This window comes from Chiloscyllium plagiosum, unplaced genomic scaffold, assembly GCF_037043375.1.
Source record: "Chiloscyllium plagiosum isolate Xiang-an unplaced genomic scaffold, Cpla_swu_hap1 HiC_scaffold_21, whole genome shotgun sequence".
Taxonomy (NCBI): domain Eukaryota; kingdom Metazoa; phylum Chordata; class Chondrichthyes; order Orectolobiformes; family Hemiscylliidae; genus Chiloscyllium; species Chiloscyllium plagiosum.
Genome location: NW_028270159.1, coordinates 55,187,640 through 55,214,976, shown reverse-complemented (window position 1 = coordinate 55,214,976; position 27,337 = coordinate 55,187,640). Strand labels below are relative to the sequence as shown.

Sequence of the window (27,337 nt, the reverse complement as noted above, 5' to 3'; positions counted from 1 at the left end):
TAGTCTAATTGGCCCATAGTTGACTACCTTTTGCCTCTGTCCCTTTGAGTAGTGTGTCCCATTGTTACTTCTCTAAACTTCCATTTCTTCTCCAGAATCCAAAGATTTTTGAAAAATTAAAGAAACTCTTAGTGCCAGTTGTTACATTCCTCACTAGTTTACCCTCATAGTTTATTTTCTCTCTTTATTATCTTTTTAATCCTCTTTTGCTAGAATCTGAATTCATCCTTTTGCCTTTTCTTTGACTGTTAGGTTGCCGAGATCATCCTATATTCGCTATGCAGAATCATCAATGCGGAATGGCTTTGGCCTGAAGTATTTGCACAAATTTTTCAATATTCCATTTCTCCAGTTGCAGGTGAGTGGCTTGGCACATGTTTTGAGTTCTTAATTACAGCTGTAGTATTGGGGCTGACCATTTGTCACACCGCCTAGATGTGCACACTTTAATTACTAAAACTCATGGAATGAGCTAAAATCCTAGGTTCTTTGACTTTGTAACTTGTTGACTCAGTAAAATTGTGCACAGGTGCTGAAACATAGACACTGCATTAGACAGTGGTGTCTTGCAGAATAGGCAAGTTCCACGTTTTTTGGTATCATGAGAGGTTTTGGTATAAAATAATATAGTCACAGAAACAGGTCCCTTTGGTCCTGCTTATCTGCACCAGGCAGGCTTCCCAACTTGACCTATTCCAATTTGCCAGCATTTGGCCCATATCCCTCTTAAATCCTTCCTGTTCATACACCCAACCAGATGTCTTTTGAATATTGTAATTGTACCAGCTTCCATCACTTCCTCTGGCAGCTCATTACATACAAGCACCACCCTCTGCATGTTACCCCTCAGGTCCTTTTTTTAATCTTTCCCCTTGCACCTTAAACCTGTGCTCTCTAGTTCAACGTTTCAGAAGACAGGAACAGAAGATCAATAATGTTCTTCCCATGGCCTCCATCTGGTTGAGTGAATGAATGTGTGCATGTGTGATGGAGTGCCTGTTGTGTGCGTGCGCATACGTGATGGGGTGCGCGCGTGGTCATTTGCGCAGTGAAAGCGTGCAGACATATTTTTTGTGCACATATTTGTTTGTACTCTACAGAGTGATGCTTCATTGGTGATACTGCTAATTGAAGTAATATGAATAGCTAATAGGTGAGATACTGATTTCTGGAACTTAAACTAGCATGAGTCACAGACCATAGGAAAGGAATGACAAGAACTGGGAGAATGGGAAAAGGTAAAATGGACATATAGAATGCTCAAATTCCACAAGAAATATTAAGTAACTTTTTTTGTTTGAAAACTAAATTCATTCTCAGACTTGTGAAGGTTTGTAGCTCAGGTTGAAGTTTAGGGTGTAGCTTTGCTCGCTGAGCTGTAGGTGTGATAATCCAGACGTTTCATTACCTGGCTAGGTAACATCATCAGTGGCGACCTCCAAGTGAAGCGAAGCTGTTGTCTCCTGCTTTCTATTTATATCTTTCTCCTGGATGGGGTTCCTGGGGTTTGTGGTGATATCATTTCCTGTTCGTTTTCTGAGGGGTTGATAGATGGTATCTAGATATATGTGTTTGTTTATGGCATTGTGGTTGGAGTGCCAGGCCTCTAGGAATTCTCTGGCATGTCTTTGCTTAGCCTGTCCCAGGATAGATGTGTTGTCCCAGTCGAATTGGTGGTTTTTTCCATCTGTGTGTAGGGCTATGAGGAAGAGAGGGTGGTGTCTTTTTGTGGCTAGCTGGTGTTCGTGTATCCTGGTGGCTAACTTTCTTCCTGTTTGTCCCAAGTAGTGTTTGTGGCAGTCCTTGCATGGAATTTGCAGTCCTTGCACTAGAAACCCTAACCACCTTACCATACATCAAGAAGTTTCAAAAATGACAGCCAGACTACTAAGATACCTCGGAATCCTAGAAGCACACAAACCCACCAACACTCTCAAACAAAAACTAACAAACTTAAAAGACCCAGTACAACCCATGGACAAAACCAACGTCATCTACAAAATTCCATCCAGGAGAAAGATATAAATAGAAAGCAGGAGACAACAGCTTCGCTTCACTTGGAAGTCGCCACTGATGATGTTACCTAGCCAGGTAATGAAACGTCTGGATATCAAACCTACAGCTCAGCGAGCAGACCTTAGTCCCTGATTTTGCAGTCACCGAGTCATACATGGAAACAGACCATTCAGGCCAAATGTTCCCAAACTAAACTAGTCCCACCTGCCTGCTCCTAGCCCTTATCATTGCAAACCTTTGTAACTTGTGTATTTCCAAATGTCTTTGAAATGTTGTAACTGTACCTGCATCCACCTCTTCCTCTAGCAGTTTATTCCACACATGAATGATGCTCTGTGCAAAAAGTAAGTTGACCCTCATGTCCTTTTTAAAACTTTCTCCTCTCACCATAAAAATGTGTTCCCTAGTGTTGGCCCCACCCCCACCCCCACCCCCCCCAGCACCTCCAGTATTCCAGAAGAGGCCTGTACAACCTTCAACATGATGTCCCAACTCCTATACTCAAAGATCTGAGCCATGAAGGCATGTGTGCTAAACTTAACCACCCTGTGACTTAAGTTTCAAAGAATTATATATTTGAGCCCCCAAGTCTTTCTCTCCTACAACATTACCCAAGCCCTTATCATTAAGCAAGGTAGTAGCATGTGCCATTAATCCGGAAGAAACACCCACATAAATCAAACAGTGTCTCCATCATAGATTTCCCTATTCCTGGTGTCAGTTTGAATCAGGTGACACGTCCAGGGGCCAGGCAGCAGTAGTGTCATCAAGCAGGATAAGCAGTCAATCCATTCAATTATTTACAGAGATAGCAAAGCAGGAAGCAATGTGCAGTTTTTAAAACTTTCTTCTCTCACCATAAAAATGTGTTCCCTCGTGTTGGCCCCACCCCCAGTCCTTCACTTTTTACAGTTTCAGAGTGAAATACATTATTGAGCTGTAAATACAAGGTTGAGGTAGAAACTGATACTGAAAACGCTTCATTCTTAAAAATTGGAGAAATTGTACATTACACAAATAATAAAATTAGATTGCAGATCCTGTTGTGCATTTTAACAGTAATTATGAATTTAGTATGTCATTTAAATCCCAGTTATATTCCCTTACATTCCTTCAGCAAGGTCTGACTGTTTCATTATGTTTGCAACGAGACTAACCGTGTTGAAGGGGCAGGTTCTGGTTAGTTCAGTGAGTGCTAATGGATTTTGAGGAGACTATAACCCAGCATCTGGATCTTTTCTTTTAACTGCTTCTAAATGTCCTCCAGAAGTTGCTATCAGTTTTATAGGAATGATGGTAATGTGCATCAGCAGTTCCAGTGTTATTCTTGCAATAGAATCTGGCCAATAGCCAATTTACCCAGAAAGGAAGTAAGGTGTTGCCAGATGAGAGTCCGATATAAATCTTGCTAGTTGCTTGCTATTTTCTGTTTATGTCAAGAAAGCCAAGGTTTGAGAATCATCTTTCATGTCATCAGGTCCTTTCTATTTTCGCAACCATGCCCATTGTTGGCCGTATCCACTTCAGTCTTCTGAGTTTTGACAAGTTAATGTCAAGTAACAAACCTATTAGATTTTATGAAATTCAACCAGGTTTTAAAGTAAGGTTTTGATTTCAAGTCCTGAGTAAGTAGTGGGATAGTTGTTTTTTATCAGGAACCTATACCTTGGGAATTGATGAGCAGAAAGTTGTGGATGCTGGAAATCTGAAATAAAAACAGAAAATGCTGAAAAACTCTGGCAGAATCTGTGGAGTGGGTTAGTGTTTCAGGCTGATGGTCAGATGGGAACTGGACAAAATTAGAGATGGAATAGGTTTGAGGTTGGGTCAGGTGGGTTGAGGATAAAGGAAGGGTGAGATACAATGGAATCTTGATGAAATGGGCCAATGGGCTGAGAAGTGGCAGATGAAGTTTAATTCAGATAAATGTGAGGAGCTGCATTTTGGGAAAGCAAATCAGAGCAGGACTTGTACACTTAATGGTGTAAGGTTCTCTGGCGAGTTGCTGAACAAAGAGACCTTGGAGTGCAGGTTCATAGTTCCTTGAAAGTGGAGTTGCAGGTAGATAGGATAGTGAAGAAGGCGTTTGGTATGCTTTCCTTTATTGGTCAGAGTATTGAATACAGGAGTTGGGAGATCATGTTGCAGCTGTACAGGACATTGGTTAGGCCACTGTTGGAATATTGCGTGCAATGCTGGTCTCCTTCCTATCGGAAGGATGTTGTGAAACTTGAAAGGGTTCAGAAAAGATTTACAAGGATGTTGTCAGGGTTTGGAGGGTTTGAGCTACAGGGAGAGGCTGATTAAGCTGGGGCTGTTTTCCCTGGAGCGTCGGAGGCTGAGGAGTGACCTTATAGACATTTATAAAATCATGAGGGGCATAGATAGGGTAAATAGGCAAAGTATATTCCCTGGGGTGGGAGAGTCCAGAACTAGAGGGCATAGGTTTAGGGTGAGAAGTGAAAGATATAAAAGAGACCTAAGGGGCAACTTATTCCCGCAGAGAGTGATATGTGTATGGAATGAGCTGCCAGAGGAAGTGGTGGACGCTGGTACAATTGCAACATTTAAGAGGTATTTGGATGGGTATATGAATAGGAAGGGTTTGGAGGGATATGGGCCGGGTGCTGGCAGGTGGGACTAGATTGGGTTGGGATATCTGGTTGGCATGGACAGGTTGGACCGAAGGGTCTGTTTCCATGCTGTGCATCTCTATGACTCTAGAAGGTGGAGACAAGAGAGATTGACTGACAGAAACAGTCTGACAGGACCCAAGGGAACAAGAATAGGACAAGGAAGAAACAATAAGTCGAGAGCAGATGTGCTGCTGACAGAAAAAAAACAAAAGCCAAACTGTGCAGAGAAAAGGATATAAAATGAGGGCAGAGTGTAACTGTTTGGAATTGTTAAACATCGTGGATTCTGGAAGCATGGAAGTGCCTCATCAGAAGATGCACATCAGTGCCTTGGGTTTATGTTGAGTTTTGTTGAAACAGTGCAGGATTCCAAAAACAAAAATGTTAATATCAGAGCCAGATAAACAGCTAAAACGCCAAGCCACGACAGAACAAGGGGATGTGTACCACAAAGCAGTCACCCAATCTGAGTTAGGACTTCCCAACGAAGAGAAGATCACGTTGTGAGCAGTGAGTATGTAAACTCGACACACAAGCTGTTGCTGCACCTAGAAGGAATGAACCAGAATGGCATATGTTATGGACCAGGCCAGACCCCCTCAAAGTATTTGAAGAAGGTAGCTCAGACCCTAACTTTTCTTATTTTAAAGGCAGATGTGAAGTGGATATTCCAGATGTGTTGCAGCTGGTCAAACCACTCAGCTTTAAGCAAAACTGAGTTTATTTAAATACTACAATCGAAACACAAACAAAAGAAACAGAATTTAGGATAACTTAACTGTTGGAAAACTTAACTGACCCAACATGCAACTTAACTGAGGAGCTGTTCCAATTCCCGTAACATTCCAGAAAAACATCCCTCGGCAAAAGGTAAATTTAGTTCTTGCATGCAAGAGGGATTTCAGACAGAAAAGCCAGTCAAGAATCATCTGCTGAAGCATGGAACCTTTTTTTGCACTGCAGTAGCTTCTGCTACAGCTACTGGCAGCTTCTCTGCTACAAGTAAACCAAACTAGAAAGAAACCTGAACTGGGGAAACTGGCCACTCCCCTGCCATTGTTAAGGTAGACATTTCCAGACATTTCGGCATCTCTGCCTTTATGATGCCTCTTTAAAAACCCAAGGATAAAATAATCTTGTTAGAGTGACAGCATCATCTCACATAGCAGGAATGGCCACTCAAGGCTGAAAGAGGAAAGAAAGATGTGTTTGATAGTGGCATTACTTTGAAGTTGAGACTGGCAGAGGATGGTGAATTGAATATGAAGACTGGTAAGGTGAGAGGCAGAGGAGTGAGCGAGAGTGGAACTGTAAGTAATAGGTTATTCATAGGTATGGATCCTGTCATCCATGATTGCGTGCAGGAGGTAGTCTTCAGGTGAGATGAAAGGAACACTGATATCAGGGGAACACTGTGGAAGGTTGTATCACCACAGCAGCTTGGTCCAGGGCAGTGAAACTGGGCGAATGGAATGGAATGCCTGCAGGAAGCAGCTCGTGGGTAGGTGTCGTCAGGTAATTATGGGAGTCAGTGGCTCGGTCCGTATCCTATCCCCAGAAAGTGAAGCTGAGAAATCGAGGAAGGAAAGAGTGGGAGATGGATCAGGTGTAGGTGAGCTAATGGGAAGCCAAGTTAACAAATTATTCAGATTCCGGGTGAGCAGGCCAGTATGTCAATATTCATCATTGTACCAGAGCAAGTGCCTGAGGGTCAGGGTCTGAGGAAGACTGGAGCAGGAATGTTCCACGTACCGCCTAAAAGGGATCGGTAGGACCCAATACCCACAGTAACACTTTATACTTGGAGAATTTATGAGTGGCTTGTTCAAGAACAATTTTAATCTGAAGAGCCTGATATGAGCCCCATTTCCAATCAGATCTGATTTTTAAAACCGTGATATTTTATTGATGAGGACTGGAGAAAATCAGGTTCTGTTGACAACCTCCTAATGAAATAAAGAGCTGCACATGTAGGATCTGATACTGGCCACTTGTCTGAAGGCAGATAAATATTTCACAGTTGGTGCAGCTCCTGTTACAGTTTGTATATGTAGTGACTTGAACACTGGAAAGTCTACTCCTTACTCCACAGCATTGAGCTACAAAGAGCTGAATTCAGTGCCGATTCTGGAGACACGTTTGTGGTGGGGGAGGTGGGGTTCGTGACACTGTTTGATAATGTTGGAGTGTGCAAGATGAAGATTCTGCCACCTCCACATGATTAGATGATGCTGTTGAGGCCCTTAACTGGGTGATTAATGCCCACTTAAGGACCATTCCCTGTGGCTGCTAATGTTAACTCAATAATGGGTGGTGGCTGTCTGTATGGTCTGTTGGGTTTCCAGATGATTCTCTTGTTCAAAGGTGCCTGGTGTCTGATTAAAGGTTCCAACATTGGAAGGAGAAGGGAGCAAGGGGGCCTGCTAAAGAGATCATCTCCCCTGCTAAACTCCATTCCTCTTCAGTGACCATAAGATAGAGGAGAAAAACTAGGTAATTCAACCTATCGGGTCTGCACCACCATTTGATCATGGCTGATAGGTTTCTCAACCTCATTCTCCTGCCTTCTCCCCATATCCATTGATCCCCATACTAATCAAGAACCGACTATCTCTGTCCTAAATACACTCAATGACTTGGCCTCCAGTTCTCTGTGACAATGAGTTCCACCGATTGACCAGCCTCTGGCTGAAGAAATTCCTCCTTACCTGAGTTCCAAAGGTCATCCCTTCACTGAGACTATCCCCTCCAGTCCTTGTCGCTCCTACTAGTGGTAACACCATCTTCACATCCACTTTATCCAGGCCTTTCCGTATTCTGTAAGTTTCAATCTGATTTTCTTTATCATGTGTGCCACCCCCCCCCCCCCCCCCCACCCCCATTCCTGCCATTGCTTACCTTTATCCAGGTGTATGAAGGAAAGCCCTAGAGAAGGCCCAAGCGCCCTACCAGGATCAGCAACTGCTCATGTTGGCACAATTGGTATAAGAACTGCCAATCACTGATTTCAGCAGTGGCTCCCTGAGGAGGTGCAGCAAGGAAATATCCCTCATGTAGATGGGTGCCTGGTGACAGGTTCCCATTGCCACTTCGTCACCTGAATTCAATCCGGACTCCTGGAGATTGGATCAGCAATGTGTTCTCCCTCCCCCCCACCACCCACTGTCCACCCTGGGTCCCTCCCACCCCCCACCCAGACCGTATTCCATAATAATGAGAATTGGACAATCCTTAACTATCTATAACATGACCTACTGCGACTGTACATTTCTTCAAGGCGCAAGATCACAAAAACAGTTAGTCAGCTGCAGCTGATAAAGGAAGCTAAGGGTTAAACAAGATTAGAAGAGAGGGCTTATAAAGTGGCAAGAAATAGCAGGAAGTCCAACGACTGGGTGGTTTTTAGAATACAGGAAATGAAGTCCAAGAAACTGATAAAGGGAGGATAGGATATCAATGCAATCTCACCCAAAGAAACACAAAAATAGATTGTCATGGTAACATTTGGCTGTACTAAACGTGTGTCCACTACAAGCAGTCAAAATTCATTATGGGGAGTAGAGAAATGATTAGTTTGTGTTTTTTTTTTGAGTGAAGATGCATAATATCTCTGAACTGAAAATCCAAATGGCTGGGAACAAAGAGGAGCTGAAGGAAATTAGTATTAGAAGATTGTACTGGAGAAATTAATGGGGCTGAAAGTTAATTTTTTAAAAATCGCAGTACCTTATGGTCTACATCAGAGCGTTGACTATAGAAATAGTGAACGCATTGACCATTATCTTCCCATTGGCATTGTCTGGACTCTGACCTCTGCTACTGATTCACTCACCATGTTCCCCCACACAGCACTCCGGTAATGGCCTGACAACCGGATTCTTGTAATGTCAGTGATGACTTCTCCAATAACAGCCCTACGGTCTTTGAGAATGAATGCCAGCCATGTTCTCCTATAGCTACCATTGGGATCAGCAGCACTGGAGTTAACATGTCATGAATTTGATCACTGGCAGGTTTGACATTTCGCTGACAGTTAAACTGTGACTCCTCTTTAATATTGAATGAGGGTAGTGTCATGTATCGTTGGTGGAACTGATACCTAATGTTCTGGAGTTCTGATAAACACTGCCTTGGGACTTGGATCATTCTGATCCAGTGCTGCTAATAGCTAGCCTTTGTATTCCCTCTCTCAAAACGTACAGGGGAGAAAAAAAACAGGCTTCTTATTCTATACTGAATGAAGACTGCTTTCAAACACTGAGGTTCATGATATCAGTCCGCTATTTGTATTTGGTAAAGTCTAATGAAGGAACTTGTTGTGCATGTTTGTAATGTTTCCATGATAAGTTTTAGGTGACAATATCCTATATACTTTGACCTGATAAATAATTTACATTCTTTTTCACTTCTCTGCCTAAGAATTGAGGCCAAGATACACGCATGCACATGCATGTGCGCAGACACACAAACACACTTTCATACTCGTGCATGCTTGTATGCTTACTCATGTGCGTGTGCTCTTGCATGCATTCTCATGCTGTCTCATTCACATGCAAACAGTCATGCATGCATATGTGCATCCACTCACTCTTCAATAAATACTCTCTCTCTCTCTCTCTCTCTCTCTCTCTCTCTCTCACACACTCTCACACACTGTCTCTCGTGCCCTCTCACTCCCTCTTGCAAACACACACACCCTCGCTCCCTCTCATGCACATGGCTGTATCAATTGTTATGAACCCAAGTGGTATTATTACTGAACAATTTGATCCCTGCCTAAAAATTGGCTTGTTGGATTAAATTCTGTCTTGTTTTAGAGTTGACAAGGTGGTTTCTCACTGAAACATAATCACACAATGTTGCAGATTTGTTTTTAAAGAATAAAATCAAGGCTTATTTAACAAAAGAAATGAAGATAAAATGCAGTAGAGTAGTCTATTTACTTAGGGGAGAAAGTGAGGGCTGCAGATGCTGGAGATCAGAGCTGAATATGTGTTGCTGGAAAAGCACAGCAGGTCAGGCAGCATCCAAGGAGCAGGAGAATCGACGTTTCGGGCATAAGCCCTTCTTCAGGAATGAGGAAAGTATGTCCAGCAGGCTAAGATAAAAGGTAGGGAGGAGGGACTTGGGGGAGGGGCGTCGGAAATGTGATAGGTGGAAAGAGGTCAAGGTGAGGGTGATAGGTCAGACTGGGGTGGGGGCGGAGAGGTCGGGAAGAAGATTGCAGGTTAGGAAGGCGGTGCTGAGTTCGAGGGATTTGACTGAGACCAGGTGGGGGGAGGGGAAATGAGGAAACTTGTGAAATCCGAGTTCATCCCTTGTGGTTGGAGGGTTCCTAGGCGGAAGATGAGGCGCTCTTCCTCCAACCGTCGTGTTGCTATGGTCTGGCGATGGAGGAGTCCAAGGACCTGCATGTCCTTGGTGGAGTGGGAGGGGGAGTTGAAGTGTTGATCTACGGGGTGGTTGGGTTGGTTGGTCCGGGTGTCCCAGAGGTGTTCTCTGAAACGTTCCGCAAATAGGCGTCCTGTCTCCCCAATATAGAGGAGGCCACATCGGGTGCAGAGGATGCAATAGATGATGTGTGTAGAGGTGCAGGTTCCATATCCGCCACAAATTCACCTGCAAATTCACAGCCCCTCCCCCAAGTCCCTCCTCCCTACCTTTTATCTTAGCCTGCTGGACACACTTTCCTCATTCCTGAAGAAGGGCTCATGCCCGAAACGTCGATTCTCCTGTTCCTTGGATGCTGCCTGACCTGCTGCACTTTTCCAGCAACACATAGTCTATTTACTTATAATAACAAACTTGCATACTTTGCGATGCATGGTTAAATATGATCCGATTAATTCTCAAACCAGTTGTTGATAGATTCCAAAGTATTCCTGTCCAGTACATATGCCAGAAAATCCCTTTGCCTAACAACTCAATGGGTTTAATTAGACTTCAACTTCCATACAGGAAAATCTGGTAGCTTATTCCTAAAGCTATGATACATCTGAGCTGAAATAGTCTCAGCTTCAAATAACTTCTTCAGGATTTTATCCCAACACTGGTCTGGGGTTATCAGTATTTCTTTAGTCTAATATTAACAAATCAAACTATCATCTCTGCTTTTTGGGATAAGCATTAAGTAATTAAACTTCTGCGCAACTTCCCTTAAGCTTTAAAAAAAAGTCCTGAAATTTCTAACAGAGGCTTTGAGGCACAATTGTTTACTTTGTTAGGTCGTACACCCTCTTAAGTTAAATAAAATCCCATATGTCTGAAGACTAGACCTGTCAAACTGTTTTCTAATAAAAGTCACCATAGCTACAGAAGCATTTATCAATTATTAATTCCTTCACACAGAGAAAAAAAAATACGCCATTACTTCAAAATCCAAACTTTAACACAAGTGTAATCAAAATATATGTATAAGTCACATTCATATTTCTATAAATATATATATATATAGAATCCCTACAGTGTGGAAGCAGGCCCTTCCCCCCAACAAGTCCACACCACCCAGACCCATTCCCCTACCCTATTATCCTCCATTTCCCCCTGACTAATGCACCTAACCTACACATCCCTGAACACTATGGGCAATTTAACATGGCCAATTCACCTAACCTGCACATCTTTGGATTCTGGGAGGAAACCGGAGCACCCAGAGGAAATCCACGCAGACACTGGGAAAATGTGCAAACTCCACACAGACAGTCACCTGAGGCTGGATTCAATCCCAAGTCCCTGGTGGTGTGAGCCACCATGCCGCCCTACATTCCATACATTATATTTTCATTTATATAGCATCTTTCAAGGACGCTGGAGTTCCAAAAGATCTTCCGAGCCAGTGAAGAACTGTAATGTAGACAGTGCAACTGTCTGTGTTGTCACAATGTGTAAATAGTTGTGCTGTTATTTTGAGGGACAAATAGTGACCAGGACACTGGGGAGTAGCACTTCCTCAAAATGTTGCTGATAGAGGATTGATATTGGCATTGAAAGGAAAGGAATAGTGGGTAAGCTGAATAATTGCTGTGTATCACAGTAGAGGAGGTGATCAGCATATTGAAAATGCCAAAGAAAGTGATATTAAATGAGGGACACTATTTCATAGAATCATGAATCATGGAATGCCTACGGTGTGGAAACAGGACCTTCGGCCCAACAAGTCCACACCAACACTCTGAAGAGTATCCCACCCCATAACTCTACATTTACCCCTGACTAATGCACCTAACTTACACATCCTGGGCACAATGGGCAATTTAGCATGGCCAGTTCACCTGACTGGCACATCTTTGGATTGTGGGAGGAAACCAGAGCACCCGGAGGAAACCCACGATGTTAATTTAAAAAAAATTACCATCAGCAATGAAACCATGGATGATATTAATGCTACAGTAATCAGTAATAAAAATTTGATTTGAGACAGCAGATTTTCGGATGTCTCGAATGAAATGTTGACATGTCGTTGTTAGAATGTGGTAGTACCTTTCTGTACAGCAGCTTCCCACCATGCGATGATGACCAAGTCATCTGTTTCTGTGATATTGGTTGAGGGTTAACCATGAACCAGGATACCTGAGAGGAAACACCTATCCACTTCAAATCATGCCACTCAATCTTTTATGAAAGGGTTAAATGTGGTTTGGTTTTACCCTTATCCAAAACACATACCTCGGTCAGGACAGCGCTGGAGTTTCAATCTGGTGCTCAAGTGCTGTAATGGAACTTGAAGTCTCAACTGAGTGCAGATGATATTTAGCTTCCCTCAATATTTGCTTTGGTTCTTCTCTGTAGACAAAAGAGTGCTGAGGTTTCATGTTGTTTCCGTCAAGGGGTTGGGAGTTTTAGGTTGATTGAATGTTGGTTATTTCAGGGGAAAGTACCTTTCTTAATCTGATTCATGGTTTGGTACAGAATTAAAACATTGACAAAAGCAACCACTGATGAAAAGTTATTAAAGTGGGTTGTGGATGTGGAATTACCAGGAGAGTGAGAACTCATTCCAGTTGCTTTGTGGCTGTGCTATAGACCAGCTTTATAGGAGTTCCACTGCACACTGTGCTCAAGGAAGTCACTTCAACCAACTTTCAAAGCATTGCTATATTCACCTGCTGGCTGAGGAGAATAAGTGTTTTTCCTATGTTACTCTCACCTGGTCAGAAAACTCAGATTCTCTACGTACTTCTCTTTGGTTGTTTGTAAGTTGAATGTGAGCAAGCGAGTCACAGGCTCGTCCTGTCCATTCTTCTCTCATCTAACCATTGCACATGGTTAGATGAGAGAACTTCCCTCTATCAGAATCCAGCTCTCTTACTAATACTAGGGTTCTAAAATACTATCAAAGCTTTTTCATGCTTTTATTTAGTTTAGAGACGTTTGCATTATTGTTTGTGCTTTAACGTTAGATTGATTTATCTCACTGTGGTTGTTAGATCTTAGAGTAGGTCTTCATAGGTGGAGAATAGGTCGTCAATTTACCAAGTCTGGTCTTTCTCAGGAACGGTAAGCCTGAAGGAGGTGAGAGATATCAGGACCAATGTCTCAGGAACAATGTGTTAGAAGTGGAAAACAAGTCCTCCGTTCACCATCGGGAAGATAAAGAGCGTGTAAAATGCAGCATTTGGAACTTATCAGAAGAACAGATCTAGATCAGGAGAGATCACTGATATTGAGTAGAACATAGGACAGAACAGGCCTTTCGGCCCTTGATGTTTTATCCTTCTCTAAGATTAGACTAACCTACATACCATGTTACTATCATCCGTGTGCCTATCCAAGAGTCACTTAAATGTCCCTAATGTCTCTGACTCCACTACCACCGCTGGCAATGCATTCCACGCACCCACCACTCTGAGTAAAGAACCTACCTCTGACATCTCCCCTAAACCTTCCTCCAATCATCTTAAAATTATGTCCCCTCGTGACAGTCATTTCCACCCTGGGGAAAAAGTCTGTGGCTTTCCACTCTATCTTTGCCTCTCATCATCTTGTACACTTCTATCAAGTCATCTGTCATCCTCTTTGCTCCAGTGAGGAAAATTCTTGCTCCCTCAACTTTTCTTCATAAGACATGCCCTCCAGCCCAGGCAGCATCCTGGTAAATTTCCTCTGCACCCTCTCTAAAACTTCCACATCCTTCCTATAATGAGGCAACCAGAACTGAACACAATATTCCAAGTGTGGTCTAACCAGGGCTTTATAGAGCTGCAGCTTAACCTTGGGGCTCTTGAACTCAATCCCCCTACTAATGAAAGCCAACACACCGTAAAACTTAACAACCCTATCAACTTGGGTGGCAACTTTGAGGGATAGAACATAGAACATAGAAGAATACAGCGCAGTACAGGCCCTTTGGCCCTCGATGTTGCGCCGATCCAAGCCCACCTAACCTATACTAACCCACTATCCTCCATATACCTATCCAATGCCCGCTTAAATGCCCATAAAGAGGGAGAGTCCACCACTGCTACTGGCAGGGCATTCCATGAACTTACGACTCGCTGAGTGAAGAACCTACCCCTAACTTCAGTCCTATATCTACCCCCCCTTAATTTAAAGCTATGCCCCCTTGTAATACCCGACTCCATACGCGGGAAAAGGTTCACACTGTCAACCCTATCTAACCCCCTAATCATCTTGTACACCTCAATCAAGTCACCCCTAAACCTTCTTTTCTCTAATGAAAACAGCCCCAAGTGTCTCAGTCTTTCCTCATACAATCTTCCTTCCATACCAGGCAACATCCTGGTAAACCTCCTCTGCACCCGTTCCAGTGCCTCCACATCCTTCCTATAGTATGGCGACCAAAACTGCACACAATATTCCAGATGCGGCCGCACCAGAGTCTTGTACAACTGCATCATGACCTCAGGACTCCGGAACTCAATTCCTCTACCAATAAAAGCCAGTACACCATATGCCTTCCTCACCGCACTATTTACCTGGGTGGCAACTTTCAAAGATCTGTGTACATGGACACCAAGATCCCTCTGCTCATCCACACTACCAAGTATCCGACCATTAGCCCAGTACCCCATCTTTTTGTTATTCTTCCCAAAGTGAATCACCTCACACTTAGCTACATTGAATTCCATTTGTCACCTTTCTGCCCAGCTCTGCAGCTTCTCTATATCCTGCTGTAACCTGCCACATCCTTCCTCACTGTCAACAACTCCTCCGACTTTCGTATCATCTGCAAACTTGCTCACCCAACCTTCTAACCCCTCTTCCAGGTCATTTATAAAAATGACAAACAGCAATGGTCCCAAAACAGATCCTTGCGGAACACCGCTAGTGACGGCACTCCATGAAGAAACTTTGCCATCAACTACTACCCTCTGTCTTCTTCCATCCAGCCAATTCCTAATCCAAACTTCCAACTCACCCTCAATGCCATATCTCCGTATTTTCTGCAGTAGCCTACCATGGGGAACCTTATCAAACGCCTTACTAAAATCCATATATACCACATCTACCGCTTTCCCCTCATCAACTTCCTTCATCACCTTTTCAAAGAATTCAATAAGGTTTGTGAGGCACGACCTGCCCTTCACAAAACCATGCTGACTATCCTTGATCACATTATTCCTATCCAGATGTGCATAAATCCAATCCCTTACAATTCTCTCTAAGACTTTGCCCACAACAGAAGTGAGACTCACCGGCCTATAGTTACTAGGGTTATCCCTACTCCCCTTTTTGAACAAGGGAACCACATTTGCTATCCTCCAGTCTTCTGGCACTACTCCTGTAGACAAAGAGGACATAAAAATCAAGGCCAATGGCTCTGCAATCTCCTCCCTTGCTTCCCAGAGAATCCTAGGATAAATGCCATCGGGCCCAGGGGACTTATCTATTTTCACCTTTTCCAGGATTTCCAACACCTCTTCTCTACATACCTCAAAGCCATCCATTCTACTTATTTGTGACTCAGTATTCACATCGACGACAATGCCCTGTTCCTGAGTAAATACTGAAGAAAAGTATTCATTCAGTGTCTCCCCAATCTCTTCCGCCTCCACACGCAACTTCCCACCACTATCCTTGACTGGACCTATTCCTACCCTAGTCATTCTTTTATTCCTAACATACCTATAGAAAGCCTTAGGGTTTTCCCTAATCCTACCGACTAAGGACCTTTCATGTCCCCTCCTTGCTGCTCTTAGCTCTCTCTTCAGGTCCTTCCTGGCTACCCTATAACTCTCAATCGCCCCAATTGAACCTTCACGTCTCATCTTGAGATAGGCCGCCCTCTTCCATTTAACAAGGGATTCCAATTCCTTATTAAACCACGGCTCCCTCGCACGACCCTTTCCTCCCTGCCTGACAGGTACATAATTATCAAGGACACTCAATAGTTGCTCCTTGAACAAGCTCCACATATCATTTACACTCTTGCCTTGGAGTCTACTTTTCCAAGCCACACATCCTAAGTCATGCCTCACCGCATCATAATTTCCCTGACCCCAGCTATAACTCTTGCCCTGTAGTACACACTTATCCCTCTCCATCACGAGAGTAAAAATCACCGAATTATGGTCACTATCCCCAAAGTGCTCACCTACCTCTAATTCTAACACCTGGCCTGGTTCGTTACCCAGAACCAAATCCAGTATGGCCTCACCTCTTGTTGGCCTGTCTACATATTGTGTCAGGAAACTCTCCTGCACACATTGAACAAACACTGACCCATCTAACGAACTTGAGCTATAGCTTTCCCAATCAATATCAGGAAAGTTAAAGTCCCCCATAACAACCACCCTATTACTGTCACTCATCTCCTGAATCACCTTCCCTATCCTTTCTTCAATGATTCTAGGACTATTAGGAGGCCTGTAAAAGACTCCTAACAGGGTGACCTCACCTTTCCTATTCCTAACCTCAGCCCAAACTACCTCAGATGGCAAGTCCTCATCCATCGTCCTTTCCACCACTGTAATACTATCTTTGACAAGCAATGCCACACCTCCCCCTCTTTTACCCCCACCTCTGACCCTACTAAAACATTTAAATCCTGGAACCTGCAACAGCCAATCCTGTCCCTGTTCTAGCCATGTCTCCGTAATAGCCACAACATCGAAGTCCCAGGTACCAACCCACGCTGCAAGTTCACCTACCTTATTTCGTATACTTCTTGCATTGAAGTATACACACTTCAAGCCACTTTCCTGTTTACAGGCACCCTCCTTTGAAATTGATGCCATGTTCCTAACCTCCCTACACTCCAGGCCCTGCACCCTGAAGCTACAATCTGGGTTCCCATGCCCCTGCAGAGTTAGTTTAAACCCCCTCCAAGAGCACTAGCAAACCTCCCCCCAAGGATACTGGTGCCCCTCAGGTTCAGGTGTAGACCATCCTGTTTATAGAGGTCCCACCGTCCCCAGAAAGAACCCCAGTTATCCAAAAACCGGAATCCCTCCCTCCCTCCTGCACCATCCCTGTAGCCACGCATTTAAGTGTTCTCTTTCCCTATTCCTCGAATCTCTATCATGTGGCACGGGTAACAAACCAGAGACAACAACTCTCATTCGCGCTTTTAAAGGGGGAAAAAAACCTACCCAGGTAAGCTTACACTAACTGCTTCCGGGTCTCGGCTGCCCCTCTGGTTGTCGTCACTTCCCCCTGGTGCTCCCGCTCTTTCTGTGAAGAGAGAGTGAAAGAGAAAAAAAAACACCGCTGCCCGCTACTGGTAAGTACTTTTAAAATCTATGGAAAGGGACCCCAAGTCGATAGAATTGGTGTAATGGGAAGAATTCTCTCTTACCAGGATCCAGGTCTGCCCACAACAAAGCATTCGAGACGTTGATGGTAATCTCTTGATTTGGGATTATGGGTGAGTGGTAGCCAGTTTCTGGAATGTTCACTAATTCTCCTCTTCCTACAGCGAGAGACATTGTTGAGGCAACTGGAGACCAACCAGCTTGATATCGATGCCACACTGGAAGAACTGTCTGTACAGAATGAAACTGAGGACCAGAATTATGAACTGTAGGTGTTTCTTTCATCTCACACATGTGAGGCATGTAAGCAGGCCTCCAAATGCTCTGAATCCTTTCCATCCAAAATGATTTGCGGGTTTTGATGCATTTTTTAAGTGTGATCTGAAATATACCATTTTATTGTGACCTCTCCCCTTGCATTAATATGCGTATTTAAGTTGCATTGTTAGGGGAACATTACACTGTCAAAGTACTTTGGTCTGTAATAGTCCCTCACTTAAGAACTGTCCACATCACTTCACAAGCATCTGTCTTCAAAGCGTTCCATCGAATCATATCATTACAGTAAAGAAGGAGGCCATACAACTCACTGTGTCTATATTGGCCCTTCTAAGGAGGAATTGACAGAGTGCCTTTCCCCAATCTCTGGATATTCAGTTTCTTCAGATGTTTAGAATGTTTTGAAAATGCAGAAAAAGAAACAGCACAGAAAGAGGCCACGATGTTTATCATGTCTGCACAGGCCAAGAAATAAGCCACTCTGCCGAATCTCATTTTCCAGCCTTGATCTCTATCCCTGTCGGCTACAGGGGTGTTCACGTGTATATTCAAGTACCTTGAACATTTGTCAAGGGTTTCTTCCCCTCTACTACCCTTTCAGGCAGTCTCCACCCCCTGGGGAAAAACATTTCCCTCATCTCTCTCTCTAATATTGCTGTGTGTTGTTGATGTTTTTTCCTCAAACACGCCTATTCAATGTGCCCTTTTATAGAGTGCTACAGCACGGAGACAGGCCCCTTGTCCCAAACTGATCCATGCTGACCAAAATGTCTGTCGGTGCTGACACCATTTCCCTGCACTTGGGCATATCCTTCTAATTCTTTCCTATCCATGTATTTGTCCAAATGCCTTTTAAATGTTGTTTATGTACCTGTCTCAACCACTTATACTGGCAGCTTATTCCATATATGTACCACCCTCTGTGTGGGGGAAAAAAAACTTTGCCCCTCAGGTTCCTTTTTATTCTTTCCCCTCTCACCTTAAACTAATGCCTTCTAGTCCTCGAATCCGCTACCCTGGGAAACAGACTGAGTGCATTCACCCTATCCAGGCCTCTCATGATCTTGTACACTTGTATAAGATCCCCCTCAGTCTTCTACCCTCTAAAGAAAAGAGTCCTAGCTTTTCCAACCTCTCCCTATAGCTCAGACTATTGAGTCCAGACAACATTCTTGTAAATTTCTTCTGCACTGCTTCCAGTTTAATACCATCCTTGCTATAGCAAGATGACCAAAATTGTACACAATGCTCCAAGTGTGGCCTTACCAACGTCCTGTATAACTGCAGCATAACTTCCCAAATTTGATACTCTATGCCCTGACTGCTGAAGGCCAGTGTACCAAAAGTCTTTTTCATTGTCCTGTCTACCTGTGACTCCACTTTCAGAGAACTGTGCTGAATTCCCAAATTCCCTACGTTCCACTACACTCCTTAAGGCCCTACCATTCACTATGAAACTCCTACCTTGATTTGACTTTCCAAAATGCAAGACCTCACACTTCTCTATATTGAACTCCATTTGCCATTTCCCAGCCCACTTCCCCAGCTGATCAAAGTCCTGCTGCAATTTTGTGATAACCATCCTCACTGTCCATGATCCCACCTATTTTAGTGTCATCTGCAAACTTACTAATCATTGCCTTGCATATTCTCATCCAAATCATTGATATTAGTAACAAACAGCAATGGGCCCAGCACCGACCCCTGAGACATTCGACTAGTCGCAGACCTCCAGTCCGATAAACATCCTTCCACTATTACCCTCTGCTTCCTACCATCAAGCTAATTGTGTATCCCTCGCATTCCATGCGATCTAACCCTCCAGAGCAGCCTACCATGTGGAACCTTATCAAAGGCCGTACTGAAATCCATATAGACTACATCTACTGCCCTGCCCTTGTCAACCTTCCTGGTCACTTTATCAATGCACTGACAAATTTTCAGCGGATGTTTTGGTACACAGTTTTTTTTTTAAGCAGCGATCTGCTGCTGCACAACCTGTTCTACACCGATGGCAGTTCTCAGTCTGCTTTGGTGCTCGTCTCTCAGCTGTGTCTGCGTCGGTTTCCTCCCACAATCCAAAGATGTGCAGGTCAGGTGAATTGGCCATGCTAAATTGCCCCATAGTGTTAGGTGCATTACTCAGGGGGAAATGGGTCTGGGTGGGTTAGTCGTCGGTGTGGACTGGTTGGGCCGAAGGGCCTGTTTCTACACTGTAGGGAATCTAATCAAGAATTCTACTGACTTTTTAAAAATTGATACAGATAAATTCACTAGTATATTGATTGCATTTATGGATTCTAAACATTTTTAACAATTACTACTGGTTTTGGAGAAAAATGATTCTGTAGGATTCCTGCTATTTCTGCATGGGTTTTGGAACCCAGTTTGTATGGCAGTACTGGACTTGGGCAATATAAAGTTTATCCCTCCATAACACTGACGAGTACAGGGACGATTATATTTGCTTAAATGTTGTGTGCTTAGACAATATAATGGACTCTCACTGTGTCAGAGTTCCAGGTCTCTGTATTTTTATCATACGGTCCCATTGTGTAAAAACTTCTGCCATTTTTTTTAAAATGGAAATGGCCTGCATTGCACGGTGTACCATGAAGATTTTAGCTCCATCTCGCTGCTTGACATTTAGAACAAGGTATTTGTGAGGCTGCCTGTTTCTTTGAGTCTGCATTCCCAAGCTTAGGTTAGAACATTTCCTTCCATGGAAGGTACTTGTTTGTCTCAGTTTTCCTTCAAGGTGGAACTCTGGTGGTGAGCTGCTTCTGCACTGTGAATCTGTTCCCTGGAGTGATTTCCTCTGTCTTGCTGTTTGTGCCTGCTTCTGTACAGTGATGTTCCTTAAAAAGAGCTTTGAGGAGGATCGCTCAGTTAAAACCAACCAAAAAACACTTACTACCCCAGGTTCAGAAATCTGATACTTATTACATCAGAAAAGTGAAGATACCAAGGAGACTTGATTGAAAAATTTAAAATAATTTTGACAATTATTCTTTTTATGGAAACACCTCTGAAATCTGCAGTGAGTGCCATGATTTGTATTTTGTTTACTATGAATCAGTAGATTGACCCAGTGGAATTTGAAGCAATGTTTATCCCTGTCACCAGTTTTTGCCTTATGTTATGTTCCAAGATGGACCAGGAGAGCCAAGTGTTTAACAACAGGAGGTTTATTCGGATATTTACTCGACAGGCAGCAAGGTTAGAGAGGGGGCTGTTTATCTGCCCAAAACTGCAAGTGATGGTGTTGTCATGTGATGTGATTGGACTCTTAAAGTGTGAGTCTGCCATACTTGCACAAATACCCGACGTCTGCTGTGTACTTGTGTGCACATCTCTTTGCTCTCGGTGACTTAAAGTAATCCAAATAATCTGTCCCTGTTTAAACTTCTGTGTCAATTATTTTAAATTCTTCAACCAAGTCTCCTTGGTATCTACACTTTTCTGGTGTAATAAGTGTCAGATTTTTTAACCGGGATAGTAAGCGTTTTGAGGTTTTAATCTAGCGATCCTCCTCAAAGATCTTTTTAAGGAACAACATGAAGCACCATGAGGAGAGCCAGGATGTCTCAATGTCTTGTGTAAGAACGATTTGGTGCACTCTGTGACTATGTTTACTCATTTTAGCTATATGTCTGCACCCTATTTACTTTTGTTATGGTGTTTAGGTGTTTGTCATGTCTTTAAAGACTGTCACATTGCAATATTCAGCTTGCTTCCATTCTTGCAGTCTTTAATTTTGACTCTAGTATCTGTCCTACCCATGTCCGTTATAATTTATCATGTAATTCCTTCTCCCACACTCAAACCCCTCACATCAACATTGATTTGCAATTATCCCTCCAGAATGGGCTAGAATTTGGGAAATATACCTCTGGTCCTGTGTGGGATTGGGGAAGGAAGGGACTGATGTGGACAGTGTAGGCGCAGTGTGGTGTAAGGTGTACTTCTGGGGTATGGGGTCACTGACAGACTTGAAGTGTGGATGAAGAGTAGTCCTCAGGGGGAGGTTGTGTTTTGGTGTATGATAAGGTAGAGAAATATTCTTGTGCACTGCTGGGAAGTACCAATAGGTTTTTCTTGACCTTGATGCTAACGTTATATTGTCTAAGAAGGAATGGCTGAGTGAAATGTAAGGCATTGACTGTTGGACAGTGAATACAAGGATGATCAGTGTGAGAGCCATAAATGTTCACAGCTCAGTTAGCGCCTGTAAGAAAAGCCTATTGAATCGATAATACCTGGTTCTAAGTTATTTATTTGAAGCCATTGTAATGTTTGACGCAGGAGATTAGTTTTCCAATCAGCAGGTACTTTTCAGTGCTATGATACTGAGTTTCTTGGCAAGAGCTGAACACTGAGTCATTCGAAGCACTGTAGCTTATGCTTACACACAATGGTGCTCTGCACTCTAGCCTTGAAGGCTTGTGAATGTGCTGCAGGTTTTAGGAGGACTCCAGCCTGCATTTTGATTAGGAATTTGGAGCTGCTGGGAAGACTGAGTCAGTGCTCAGTTCTAACTTTGTAATTTCAGTTGTGATTGAGCAGGTGGGTGACATTATCGCAATTCTATTTGAGGCTCAGAGTAGGGCTCTGTGGTAGTGTCCCAACTTCGGTAAAGGAGGCTCAGGTTCAAATCTATCTGCTCCACAGGTGTGTGTTAGAACATTTCCGAATGGATTGCTTAAAAAAAACCATGAGACTCAGATCAGTCAGGCTGGAAATCTGACAGAAGAACAAAGCGCTGGAGAAACTCAGACTTGGTTCTCAGGAAGAGTCATATTGAACTCGAAATGTTGTCCATACCTGCTGCCAGGCCTGCTGGGTTTCTCTAGCACTTTGTTTTTATTTCAGCTTGGTGAATGTTATCTGTAAAACCTTGAGCAGGTTCTTGCATTGACGTGTCATTTACATTCTGTGTCGGAGGTAGGATTTTGATTTGATTTTCTCCTTTTCCATGTTGCTTTCGTTGGGTCAGAAAATCCTTGAGCTCATGTATGTGTGCATGTTTCAGTTTAGGAATGTAACACGTGACTGCTTCATGAGCAAGTTCATCACGGACGCTTATCACTGAATCAGGGACCGCAAGAGCAGTGATTGCTGGCAGGGTAAAACAATCATCCCTGAAGCTATTTCTGCCAGGTTGCTAGGAGAACACAAAGAATAAGATCTGTGCTAGAAATTATCCTGGTTGAATCATCGAATGCTGAGTAAATCCTATCGAGGGACGTATTTAGATTTACATGCTCTAATAAAGTAACTAATCGTCTGTAGAGGAGAAGACTGAGATACGGGCTATTAGACTTGAAAGGATTGAGGTTAGTAAGGAAGAGGTGTTAGCTATTCTAGAAGATGTGAAAGTAGGTAAGTCCCCTGGGCCCGATGGGATTTATCTGAGAAGCTAGGGGGGAGGTGGCGGAGCCTTTGGCCTTGATCTTTGAGTCGTCATTCTTTACAGGTTTAGTAGCAGTGGACTGGAGGATTGCAAATGTTGTGCCCTTGTTAAAGACAGGCAGCAGAAATGACCCAGGTAATTATAGACCAGTGAGCCTTACGCCTGTTGTAGGAAAAGTTTTGGGAAGGCTTATAAGAGATAGGATTTATAATCATCTAGCAAGCAACAATTTGATTGGAAATAGTCAACGTGGATTTGTCAAGGGCAGGTCGTGTCTCACAAACCTCAGAGTTTTTTGAGAAGGTGACCAAGCTTGTGGATCAGGGTAAGGCAGTTGATGTGGTGTACATGGACTTCAGTAAAGCCTTTGATAAGCTTTCACATGGTAGCATATTGGAGAAAATGCGGAGGCATGGAATTGAAGGTGATTTAGCAGTTTGGATTAGAAACTGGCTTTCTTTAAGAAGGCAATGAGTGATGCTTGATGGAAAATTTTCAGCCTGGAGTCCAGTTCCTAGTGGTGTGCCACAAGGATCTGTTTTGGGACCACTGCTGTTTGTCATTTTTATAAATGACTTGGACGCAGGTTTATGTGGATGGGTTAGTAGTTTGTAGATGACAATAATGTCAGTGGAAGAATGTTACAGTTTGCAAGGGGACTTGAATAAACTGCAGAATTGAGCTGAGGGTGGCAAATGGAATGCAATATAACTAAATGTGAGGTGATTCACTTTGGAAGAATAACAGGAAGGCAGAATACTGGGTCAATGGAAAGATTCTTGGTAGTGTGGATGTGCAGAGGGATATTGGTGTCCATGAAAATAGATCTCTGAAAGTTGCCACCCAGGTTGATAGTGCTGTTAAGAAGGCATATGGTGTGTTAGGTTTTGTTGGTAGAGGGATTGAGTTCTGGAGCTGTGATGTTATGCTGCAACTGTACAAAACGCTAGTGTGGCCTCAGTTGGGGTGGGGAGAGGGCACTGAGGGGTGGTGCAGAGAGAGAGAGGGAGGGCACTGAGAGGTGGTGCAGAGAGAGAAGGTGGTGCAGAGAGAGAGAGGGAGGGCACTGAGGGGTGGTGCAGAGAGAGAGAGGGAGGGCACTGAGGGGTGGTGCAGAGAGAGAGGGGGAGGGCACTGAGGGGTGGTGCAAAGAGAGAAGGTGGTGCAGAGAGAGAGAGGGAGGGCACTGAGGGGTGGTGCAGAGAGAGCGAGGGAGGGCACTGAGGGGTGGTGCAGAGAGAGAGAGGGAGGGCACTGAGGGGTGGTGCAGAGAGAGAGAGGGAGGGCACTGAGAGGTAGTGCAAAGAGAGAAGGTGGTGCAGAGAGAGAGAGGGAGGGCACTGAGGGGTGGTGCAGAGAGAGCGAGGGAGGGCACTGAGAGGTGGTGCAGAGAGAGAAGGTGGTGCAGAGAGAGAGAGGGAGGGCACTGAGGGGTGGTGCAGAGAGAGAGAGGGAGGGCACTGAGGGGTGGTGCAGAGAGAGAGAGGGAGGGCACTGAGGGGTGGTGCAGAGAGAGAGAGGGAGGGCACTGAGGGGTGGTGCAGAGAGAGGGAGGGCACTGAGGGGTGGTGCAGAGAGAGAGAGGGAGGGCACTGAGGGGTGGTGCAGAGAGAGAGAGGGAGGGCACTGAGGGGTGGTGCAGAGAGAGAGAGGGAGGGCACTGAGAGGTGGTGCAAAGAGAGAAGGTGGTGCAGAGAGAGAGAGGGAGGGCACTGAGGGGTGGTGCAGAGAGAGAGAGGGAGGGCACTGAGGGGTGGTGCAGAGAGAGAGAGGGAGGGCACTGAGGGGTGGTGCAGAGAGAGAGAGGGAGGGCACTGAGGGGTGGTGCAGAGAGAGAGAGGGAGGGCACTGAGGTGGTGCAGAGAGAGAAGGTGGTGCAGAGAGAGAGGGAGGGCACTGAGGGGTGGTGCAGAGAGAGCGAGGGAGGGCACTGAGGGGTGGTGCAGAGAGAGCGAGGGAGGGCACTGAGGGGTGGTGCAGAGAGAGAGAGAGGGAGGGCACTGAGGGGTGGTGCAGAAAGAGAGGGAGGGCACTGAGGGGTGGTGCAGAGAGAGAGAGGGAGGGCACTGAGGGGTGGTGCAGAGAGAGAGAGGGAGGGCACTGAGGGGTGGTGCAGAGAGAGGGAGGGCACTGAGGGGTGGTGCAGAGCGAGGGGGGAGGGCACTGAGGGGTGGTGCAGAGAGGGCACTGAGGGGTGGTGCAGAGAGGGCACTGAGGGGTGGTGCAGAGAGAGGGCACTGAGGGGTGGTGCAGAGAGAGGGCACGGGGTGGTGCAGAGAGAGGGCACGGGGGTGGTGCAGAGAGAGGGCACGGGGGTGGTGCAGAGAGAGGGCACGGGGGTGGTGCAGAGAGGGAGGGGGCACGGGGGTGGTGCAGAGAGGGAGGGGGCACAGGGGTGGTGCAGAGAGGGAGGGGGCACAGGGGTGGTGCAGAGAGGGAGGGGGCACAGGGGTGGTGCAGAGAGGGAGGGGGCACAGGGGTGGTGCAGAGAGGGAGGGGGCACAGGGGTGGTGCAGAGAGGGAGGGGGCACAGGGGTGGTGCAGAGAGGGAGGGGGCACAGGGGTGGTGCAGAGAGGGAGGGGGCACAGGGGTGGTGCAGAGAGGGAGGGGGCACAGGGGTGGTGCAGAGAGGGAGGGGGCACAGGGGTGGTGCAGAGAGGGAGGGGGCACAGGGGTGGTGCAGAGAGGGAGGGGGCACAGGGGTGGTGCAGAGAGGGAGGGGGCACAGGGGTGGTGCAGAGAGGGAGGGGGCACAGGGGTGGTGCAGAGAGGGAGGGGACACAGGGGTGGTGCAGAGAGGGAGGGGGCACAGGGGTGGTGCAGAGAGGGAGGGGGCACAGGGGTGGTGCAGAGAGGGAGGGGGCACAGGGGTGGTGCAGAGAGGGAGGGGGCACAGGGGTGGTGCAGAGAGGGAGGGGGCACAGGGGTGGTGCAGAGAGGGAGGGGGCACAGGGGTGGTGCAGAGAGGGAGGGGGCACAGGGGTGGTGCGGAGAGGGAGGGGGCACAGGGGTGGTGCGGAGAGGGAGGGGGCACAGGGGTGGTGCGGAGAGGGAGGGGGCACAGGGGTGGTGCGGAGAGGGAGAGGGCACAGGGGTGGTGCAGAGAGGGAGAGGGCACTGAGGGGTGGTGCGGGCCGCGGGCACTGAGGGGTGTTTGAGCTTGCACTGTGGACCAGGGGATAGGACTGAAGTAAACATTTGAAGATGGGGAGTTGTAATATCTTGCTCAGCGTCACGTGAACTTTATGCATCAGAGATGTCAGTACAGCGATAGTGGTAGGGATGTGAAACTAAGTAGTAACAGCAATGGCTATCATACCAATGCACAATATCAGTGAATGAAGGGGTGTGAGACAGTAAAAGGATCTCAGGATCATTCCTTGAGCAGCCAGAAATGCCTGCTTGAAGGTGGGAAGAGGAACAATTGAGGAGTGAAGGCATATGGAGTCAGAGGACTGAGGATGAAGAACTGTGGATACAATGAGAAGTAGAATGGCTAGCTAGCCAGCCACATTGAGGAGATATTGGGATAACATAGCAAAGGCACTCTGAGAGTCCCTTTTTGGAGATTTGATGTGGGGATCTCATTGCTGTGAACAGAACTGGGGCCAGGCTAAATAGAAACAAAAAAATGAGCTTCCATTTCTGTAACAGCGTTCATGTACACCTGAAACATGGGCTTCCAGGGCAGGTGACTAAATGCTTGAAGAAAAAGAGCGTTTGAGGAGAAGGAAATGGAGAGACCTTGAGAAATTTGAGGTTATGGCTTTGGAAGCTGAAGACATGGACAGAAATGGTACAACAGTTACAATCAAGAGGCCTGGATCAGAGAAGCAGAGCGATCTCAGAAGGAGATTATTAGTTGAGAATTGTAAAATCTAGCATTGCTTGATCAGGAATGACTGTAGTCCAGCGAGCACAGAGGTGGTCATATGAATGGGAACTGGTCTGATTTAAGGCATAGGCAGCAGAATTTTAGATGCTACGTTTATAGCAAGAACTTGTGCAAGGCTGTGAATCTTCAACCGTTCAGCACACCGTCAGGACTACACTGGGCCTGCCTGTTTACAATTTGTTCAAGTCTGAATCCTGTTCAAGTCTGAACTGCTATTGACAGCAATAACAGAATCTCAGAATTGCTATGGTGCGGACAGAACCATTTAGTCCATCATGTCTGCACCAACTCTCTCAGCATTTTGACATAGCGCCAATCTCCTGCCTTGACCCCACATTATTTAAGTAACTATCCAATGCCCTGTTGAATGCCTCAATTGAACCT

At 45.3% G+C, this 27,337-nt stretch overlaps 1 protein-coding gene across 2 annotated transcripts in view; it reads left to right on the top strand.

The window, feature by feature from the left end:
* The window catches only part of LOC122564696 (rab-like protein 6), a 131,650-nt gene that overhangs the window by 77,183 nt on the left and 27,130 nt on the right, over positions 1–27,337 (top strand). For both annotated transcript variants that reach the window (XM_087998582.1, XM_087998583.1), the window contains 2 exons: positions 253–358; positions 17,530–17,633. In XM_087998582.1, the coding sequence (XP_087854708.1) occupies positions 253–358; positions 17,530–17,633 (210 nt within the window). The remainder of the gene's footprint in view (positions 1–252; positions 359–17,529; positions 17,634–27,337) is intronic.